The 9,601-nt window shown below is 34.7% G+C and overlaps 1 protein-coding gene across 1 annotated transcript; it reads right to left on the minus strand.

The window, feature by feature from the left end:
• Nucleotides 1–6,975: 6,975 nt before the first annotated feature.
• Nucleotides 6,976–7,392, minus strand: LOC143594284 (uncharacterized). The gene has a single exon (XM_077073626.1). The coding sequence runs from the start codon at nt 7,390–7,392 to the stop codon at nt 6,976–6,978; it is 417 nt and encodes a 138-aa protein (XP_076929741.1).
• Nucleotides 7,393–9,601: the final 2,209 nt, after the last annotated feature.

Below are 9,601 nucleotides of genomic sequence, written 5' to 3' on the forward strand. Positions count from 1 at the left end.
CACTCCAACAAAAATACGAAAACAAGTTAAGAAATGGATAGTAGAAGTGCCCATGGGTTCCATGGATTTTCACTCAACTAACCATTAAAATAACATAACACAATAATCGAGAAAAACTAAGTTTAGCCATGAATCACCGTAAATTCGGTTTAAGATATTTTAGGGATGCAACCACTAACGTGGTTATGGTTGACAGCTTAAGGTGTCGGTCATATGGCATTTATGGGTATCGCTCGGGTCCATAGGGTTGAGTACGGTGGTCAGGTTATCACCCAGGTAAGGAATAGCGTATTACCCTTAGTTCTTGGAACCGTTATGCCAGTGACCAACTCACGGTTTCTCTTCCCCTTTCATTTATCGTAGGGGCATGCCACATAACCTAGCCCTAAGGTGAACAAATGAAAACAACAGGTGGGAATTCTTAAGGAATTTTTCAAAAATAAAAGCAATTTAATTTTTGAAAAGTATTCTTTGAATGTTGAGGCATAGCCTTGGAGTTTGTGTGTGTGTGCATAACAATACAATAATTAATCAATAATTATCTAGGAAAGCTGTAAACAATTTTAAAATAGAACACATAAAGGTAAACATATAGGCACGTATAGGGCTCCTAAACATGTGTCTAAGGCAATTTCTAACAACCTATCTTAAACCCTTGGCTCTGATACCAATCTGTCACACCCCAACCTATGGCGGAAATGCCGGGGCGTGAACTGATTGCCATTGCTCTCAAGGTACTATCATACAATATTAAAATGACAATATCTATTAATTAAATTAAGTTTTCAAATAAATCAAATACAAAAAATACATAATCCATAATCATACAACAATACCACTTATATCACAAATGATCTTGATTAATTATTTTCTAACTTCAATTCTTCACTAAGTCTTCACCAACCTGCATTAAATTCCTACGATAACCTGCATATGCGTATAAAATAGAATTTTGTCAACAACACATGTTGAGTGAGCAACACACCAGTTGAAATGTACATATAGTATATGTATAAAAATAAGTGCTGCAACAAGTCATATGAGAATAACAAATTAACCAAATGAGCAAGTATAACTGAGATGTCGAGAAGCACAAAGGAAATAACGACTGGCGTATGATCATACTACTCCGAGATTATGCAGGACCTTTCCGGATGCGGAAGCATATAAAGCAAGTAAGCACATAAACAAGTAAGGTATAAGTTGTTAACACAGAAGACAATAGTTGCAGTTTTGAGTATAAATATATATAAGAAATATAATTTACGCATATGACCCCAAAATGTGGAAAACAAGAAAAATAGGGGAATGTGGTACTCACCTTAGCAATAAGCAAGAGATAAACGCATGCGATAAGAATGGTAGTAAACAAGAGTCACGCTCTTCGAAAGTTATCGACGAGAAATTCTAAGTAACAATAGTTGAGGAAAAAAATTAAAACGAATTGAATAAAGGATCTAAGACTAAATTGAGGTTCGGGTTTGGCGAACGGGTGTGTTCTTACGAAAGTGAAATATGACTTAGACTTATTATCAGTTTCATTACTTTATTTAACAATGATTTATCATAAATAATATTATCTTAATTATACAAAATTACATAAAAAAATACTTAAGCAAATATTTATAAGACTTTGGATAAATTATATAAAGAGATTTGTTTTAAATAATTATTTTAAACTAAAAATACATTTAATGTTCATATATATATTTATTATTAATAAAGATTACTTTTTAAGTAAATAATATAAATAATGGAGGATTAATAATAAATAAAATTTATACAAATATGATCTTTTATAAAAACACTTGAATTTATACTATATTTTAAGATGTTAAATAACAAGATGAATTTTTTTAAGTAGATATTCTATATAAAAACTCTTTTTATAAATTAAAACCTTTTAACAAATTTTAATAACTAAAATACATATTCATATATATAAATATACATATATATATATGGTTTTACCCAAGATTCGGAAACGTGTCTAGTTAATGTGACGGTTTTTATAAAAATATTGGTTAGTTATTGTATTTATGATTTTTATAATATTAATTAGATGTCTAAAGTAATTATTGTAATAGCTAAAAAATGATTTTTCCAAAATAAAATGCATAAAACGCATTGGGGGTGGCTCGAACCCGTGCCCCAGCCTTGACGAGTCTTAACACGCATCCCTAGCCAACTGGGCTAGGTGGTTAGTTGGTTACTAGATTTAAAGCGTGAATTATAAACAACAGACAATGGACAAATTAACATAAGAACCCTAGATCTATCAATCGATTAAACCCGGTGGAGTTTAATCAATTAACCATAGGGTAAATGAAGATGATTTAGGGCGATCGAAACCATATGAAACAATACATGTAAAGATGTTTATACGAGGAGTAATTAGTCTGTTTATACGATGGCATTCACAAGCCAGGAACCTTGTTTCAGAGGCTATTATAAAATAATTAAGCTTGGGGTAAACACTGGCGATGTCGGTGTGATTATGAAGGGCCAATTAATTGCGTTAATGCGAACTCTAGACGTAATAAGACTTAAATAGTTAAGGCCGGTTCATATAAAAGACAATTCCAATCAATTTTGATTGCTATTACCAAATCAAAACGTGGTGAGACCGAAAATGGCATGATGTACAATAATCACAAATCAATTCCTTGATTAGGTCGAGAATTAAGGTCCAAGAAACTTAAACGGGTCAAGGGTTTGGTATTTGGATCATGGATATGGGTTGGGTTAAAAGGTAAACGGGTTAAATGGGTTTTATAATATTATTATATAGGATTTTCGGTTTGCTCCCTAGACTATTGGGATGGAATCATATAAGGCTAACTATTGTAGAGGGTCATTTTTTAATATCTTTAAAAGTTAATATATATATATAATAATTAAATATATTATTAATAATAATAATAATTATAATTATTATAAACAATATAATAACTAAGAGAAAGATAAATAACATTCTTTTTATATTGATTTAAATCTCCCGAAAACGAAAACGGGTCGCGTCAACTCAAGGTGCATGAGAAAAATTACACGACGCACGACCTCGAAATTGGTGTGGTCGTGTTTGGCTTGCAAATATGGAGACACTACCTTTGCGGCACGAAATGTATGGTCTTCACCTGCCATAAAAGTTTACAACACATTTTCGACCAAAAGGACCTCAATATGAGACAAAGACGATAGGCCGAATTGTTAAGCGATAACGATTGAGAAATTCTCTACCACCCCATGAATGCCAATTTTGCGGCCGATGCTCTTAGTCGTAAGAGTCACATTTAATATGTCTTGCTCCATTGTGTCACCATCCAATATGACCTTCAATACCGCATCTTCGACGCACAACATGTCTCCGTCACCGAGGGTAACTTATACGAGGAGATGTCGTGTGGCGCCGAACTCCAACTTGAAACCACACGTAATGGCTTACTCTATTATTTGGACTGTTTATGGATTCCTGATCGTGACGGTCTTCGCATGTTCATCCTTTATTAAGCTCATAAGTCACGATACCCTATTCATCCCGGTGCGGATAAAATGTATGCCGATCTTCGTTCCATGTTTTGATGGTCGGGAATGAATGTATGCGGTGTATGTATCTAAATGCCTCACTTGCTGCAAGGTTAAAGCCAAGCATCAAAAGCCATTTGGTTTGCTCGAGCAACCTTCGACCCCGTTTGGAAATGAGAAGACATAGCCATGGATTTCGTTACCAAACTCCCCACTACTCAAAGCCGCAATGATAGTATTTGGGTGATTGTTGATTGTTTGACCAAGTTGGCTCACTTCATACCGTTTCGTGAAAATTCCTCCGTAAGCGAATTAGCCCGACTCTATGTCAAAAATATCATTTGCCTCCATGTAACGCCCTTGACCATTATTTCCGATCGTGATGGTCGGTTTACCTCTCATTTTTGGAAATCGTTGCAAACCACCTTGGGTACCCTTATTGATCTAAGCACTGCTTATCACCCGCAAACCGATGGTCAATCCGAGAGAACAATTCAAAGTCTTGAAAATACTCTCTCCTCTTGCATACTAGATTTTGGTGGGAATTGGGATACACACTTACCACTTGTAGAGTTTTCCTACAATAATAGTTTTCACAGTAGTATTGGCATAGCACCCTTTAAAGCTCTCTATGGCCGAAAATGTCGTTCCCTAATTTGTTGGAACGAGCTTGGTGAATCTCAAGTCATTGGTCCTGAGCTTGTCTAAGAAACTTTCGATCGAATCGCTCTTATTCGTCAAAATCTTCTTGTCACTCGTAGCTGACAAAAGAGCTACCACGATAAGCGCCGTAAACCTCTCAAGTTCAATGTTGGTGATAGAGTTCTCCTTAAAGTATAGCCATGGAAAGGGGTAGTTCGTTTTGGCAGAAGGAATAAACTATCTCCTCGTTTTGTTGGCCCGTTTGAGATCGTTGAAAGGGTTGGTAGAGTTGCTTATCATCTCGGTCTACCCGATGAGCTCTCCAATATTCAACCAACTTTTCACGTTTCCAGTCTCAAGAGGTGCTTAGCCGAGGGGAATCTCCACATACCCCTCGACGAAGTCCGAACTGATGAATCTATGCATGTTGTCGAGAAACATGTTGAAATTGTGGATCATATGAACAAAGAAAGCAAGCGTAGTCGTATTCCGCTTGTCAGAGTTTGTTGGAAATATAAACGTCGTCCCGAGTTCACTTGAGAGCGTAAAGACCAAATGATAACCATGTACCCGCACCTCTTCGTTAGGGCTTAATCTCTAATTTCCGGACGAAATTTCCAAAAGTAGAGAATGCTGTAACATTTCGGGTTTCTGTTTTCTTGCATTTGTAATCATTACCCGACCAAGGTTCGGGTATTTTATCAATAAATCCCGCATTTTTTTAGTCTTTTATTTATTTGATTATAATTATGAGATTGTACAAAAACAATCCCCAACCAACCTGAATTCACTTTTGTACCTAACACCAAACTACAAGGACCAACTAGCAAATAATCAAAAAAAATAAAATATCTCTTTTCCACTCTCCCTCTATTCCTTCGGCCATAAGACCCCCCCCCCCCCATTGCTTGTTCCTTAATTTTTGGGCAAATTGATTGAATCAAATCGTTGACAACCTAAAACACACGTCTACCGACAATCTATACATGGTAATCGGGTAACTAAGACAACTAATTGATTCGTAAACGCCATTAAAAAGAACTGAGCATAAGCCATTCCTAAAACACTATATTAACGCAACCATAATTCAGTTAAACCCTGACACACAACCTCCTCATCATCTCGACACTAAACCCAAGCTTAATTTTACCATACAAAGCCATGCAAGTTAGTTTTTGTATATATGTATGTATGTTTGTATGTGTGTAGGTACATAGGTTTGAATGTGGCTCAGTACATTTATATGATTGTAGGTAGGTTTGAATGTGTAATTAAGACATAAATACAACCAACCTACATATATGTATGTAACATCATATAAAAGGGAGTGAAATTAGGGATTAACGGAGTTATACATTCACTTCTCGCACTTCTCGCTGTAATATCACTTCTCGCAAGATCCATCCCCTATATAGGTGTGTTTGTGTGTGTATATATATATGTCGTACATATAACAAATATAATAACAATAATGTTTTTCTTCCAATCGCTTAGATGAGACGTATTGTTATCATATTAACACCCAAACTAATTTATCTCAGATCTTTTCGTTAAAATATTATTGTATATAATATTTAATTTATCTATTAAAATCAACATAAATAATAATAATAACAACAAAAACAACAACAACTTTAATATATATAATAATAACTCTTATAATTAACGAAAATGTCTAATAATATTTTAATGTTACACACAACCACATCGAATGTCAATCCGTCATACGTCTTAGTATTTTTGTTATGACTATATTTAATTTGTTGTCATTAACAAATGGGAATATTTGTAGATGAATCTCGAGGAGCTTGACCGTTTTCATCCTAGTTCTTTTTATTATCTCATCTTCACTTAATCCACCTGTTAAGGAAAGTAAATTCACATCCCCCTTTTTACCATTTTACATTTTTGGGGGCATTATGCGTTCACAATTAAACTTATTATAGATTTTCACTACGATTCGAATATATGCGTTTATTGAAATTGCTCGATTAGTTGATACGTGTGAATGTGACTATGTGTTTACTTTTGTTGTGGTGGTTGGTATCACATCCTCATCCTCATCCTCAATAGTATGATCATACGTCGTCGAAATAACTCGTTATCAATATGATTCGGGTGAAAAGACAACTTTTACTTATTATTATACTAGTTGTAGTGATTTACAATTATCACATGGAATTGTCTTTTTAAATATTATATATACACAAAACTGTGATTTACTTGCTCAACTTTATGTTGATATATATATATATATATATATATATATATATATATATATATTCACGCATGACGCATGTAGCTTTATTGGATGAATTAAGTATTGAAGTTAAGATGATACCTTAGGTTGCTTTGACGAATGGAGAACACATTTATTTTAAGTTATTTATGATTTGAATATTAATTTGTAATGGTAATTTTTAGACAATGTTTGTGCTTTTGAAATTTATATGTGAATGAATAATTTAGATATAGACACGTGTATTTTACCTATGATACAATGTCTGAGCTATGATACAATGTTGTCTCACCCCGACATGTTCCGCCGTAGGTTGGGGTGTGACAGCCTGAGGGACAGCGATTACTTTTGTGATGGGGTGATAACAATAGTTATTACACAAGTTTACCCGTAGTGATAACAATGTTGACGAGTGGTTTTCGGGAGTTTCGTGATGAATTCCATGGTTATCATTTCCCACTTCAAAACGGGGAGTTCGGGTTGCTGAAGCAATCCCAACGGCTTTTGATTTTCGGCTTTGACATTCAAACACATTAAATATTTTGCAACATACAAAGCGATATCTTTCTTCATTTCATTCCACCAGTAGTTTGGCTTGATATTTTGGTACATTTGTCACTACCGGGGTGCATCATGTACTTGGATTTGTGGGCTTCACTCATTATCTTTTCACGCAAATCTCCAAGGACCGGTACCCAAATTTTGTTTCCAAGTCTAAGTATACTGTCCTCACCTTTGACTAACGAGTCAATGGTGCCGTTACGCTTTTCATCGGAAATCTTGTTTTCTTCGATTGTTTGGAGTTGGGCTGATTTGATTTGCTCGACTAGATCTACTTGGAGTTCTAGTCGTAGCGCTTGAACTCTTTTATGTTTTTCATGTTTCTTACGACTTAAGGCGTCAACCACAACGTTAGCTTTATCTTCGTGATAAACAATTTCAAAGTTGTAATCATTCAACGTTTCCATCCATCTTCGTTGTCGCATGTTGAGTTCTTTTGTTCAAAGATGTGTTTCAAACTTTTGTGATCAGTGAACTAAATGAATTTAACTCCATAGAGATAGTGCCTCCATAACTTTAAGGCAAAGATTATGGCGCCTAACTCTAGATCGTGAGTTGTGTATTTCCTTTCATGTACTTTGAGTGGTCGAAAAGCGTAAGCGATTACTTTATTTTGTTTCATTAGTACGCAACCCAAACCGGAATGGGACGCGTTGCTAAAGACAAAGAAATCCTCAGTACCTTTTTCCAAGGACAGTATAGGTGTGTCAATGAGCTTTTGTTTAAGCAAATGGAACGCTTCTTGTTGTATGGTTCCCCATTCATAATTGATATTCTTACGGGTTAACGAGGTTAGAGGAATGACAATTCGGGAGAAATTTTCAATGAATCTTTGGTAGTAGCCAGCGAATCCTAAGAAACTTCGGATCTCGTTTAGCGATTTTGGAATCTCCCACTTTGAGATGGCCACTATTTTTGCGGGATCTACTTGAATTCTGTTCACGTTTATGATGTGACCAAGAACACGCTAATGTGTTACGTATTTCATTTTAAATTGTAACTCATACACGTAACTAATATTGATTTTTTTAACTTTTATAGATTTTTTAAATAGTTTACCATTTATAATTTTATATATTATATGAGTTTTAATGCATAACGTATAATTTAAAACAAAGTTGTAAAATTGTTAATATTACTAACTTTGTATTTATTTGTATTTGAGGTACATTTTAGTAAATATGAATAAACATGAAAGCATAAGTGAAAAAAAGCTTTCAAAAAATGTTAAAAAATAAAAGTTGCAACTTATACCCTTTAACGACTTGTACATTGATGTAATAATGACTTGTACATTACAATTCACACCTCGATATTCAACAAACTTTATATCGAAACGTTGACAAAAATAAGCACATCGCAACGGTATATTCGGTTTTTTTAATACATAATATAATAAAAAAAATATATAAGAAAAGAGAAAAATATTAAATTTGTTAAATTTATGGGTAAACTTAAAGGGGTAGAAAGGTACATATAATTTAAATTTACAAAATTTTAGTATAGTTGAGGGGTAAAGGATGTAACTATAATTTAATGAATCAAATGAGTCGTGGGAAACATTGAATCAAAGACCATAATACCCCTTTAACTACTTTAAGACATGCAACAATGATGGTAAATTAAGCAACAATTATTGTACCTCTTAAAAATTAAGAGGTCCTTTGGATTCTCTTTATATATAGCATAGATATATATCATTACCTGATATATATATATATATATATATATATATATCTTTATCCTACTAGAACAATCAACGTTCTTATTTTCACAAAACAAACACGATTAAAAACGACAGGTACATTTCTTGATAACGCCATAGGAATTCCTAATCTTTCATGAATTACTTGGCCATCTTTTTCATCTTGTTACACTTGTGGAGAAGTTCATCTCCCATCTTCTTCTTCTTACTTTCTTCTTCAGCAACCTTCTTCCTCAGCTCGTCAGTCTCATGTAGTGCTCGATCGAGATGTTCCTCTTGGGATTATCGCATGACATTTGGATATCCATATTGTGACGGTGGATCACGATATTTCATCAATACGATGTCGTAGTGATTTTTGGGATAAGGTGAGAAGGTTACTTCAAAGGGATGGTTGAAGAATGCCTCTGCCACTGCCTCTTGATAACGGATTTCGTTTGCTTGTTCAGAGATCGTCGGAATCATATCTTGGAACGGAGGAAAGTCGGGTGGAAATCTGATCTTGGTTCCTTGAATGTATTGTACATATGGATCGTTAGGATTGTAGCATGGGCTTCTATGAAAGAAGGGATGTACACAACCCTCATTGGGCTGACAATCGCATTTTGAGTCGATTGAAGGCTCTTCTCTTATAGTGCTTACTTCCTCAGAGATGTCCATCATCTTCTTCTGGATCTTCCTCTTCTTCCATGGCCATTGCTTTATTAGTTACTTCAGGATTGAGGTGGTATCTTTCGTATGGCTGAATGACTCTCATCTTTGGTCTTAGAGAAGGTCGATTGTAGGATTTGGAGTGAGTGTCGGTGGGGTTATGGATGGGTGTTCCAAAATGCCATCGTCTTTGGTCGGAATGACATTGCATCCAGCTTGATGAGACGGACTTAGGTTCAACTTTGATTTGCTTGTTTGCTAGCAATCCATTGGACGGG

Source organism: Bidens hawaiensis, unplaced genomic scaffold (genome assembly GCF_021521415.1).
Source record: "Bidens hawaiensis isolate Kalapana, Puna unplaced genomic scaffold, B.hawaiensis_p1.1 tig00043451_1, whole genome shotgun sequence".
Lineage (NCBI taxonomy): Eukaryota > Viridiplantae > Streptophyta > Magnoliopsida > Asterales > Asteraceae > Bidens > Bidens hawaiensis.

Coding starts and splice junctions, on each gene's coding strand:
- LOC143594284 (XM_077073626.1), bottom strand. CDS start 7,392: ATGCGACAACGAAGATGGATGGAAACGTTGAATGATTACAACTTTGAA.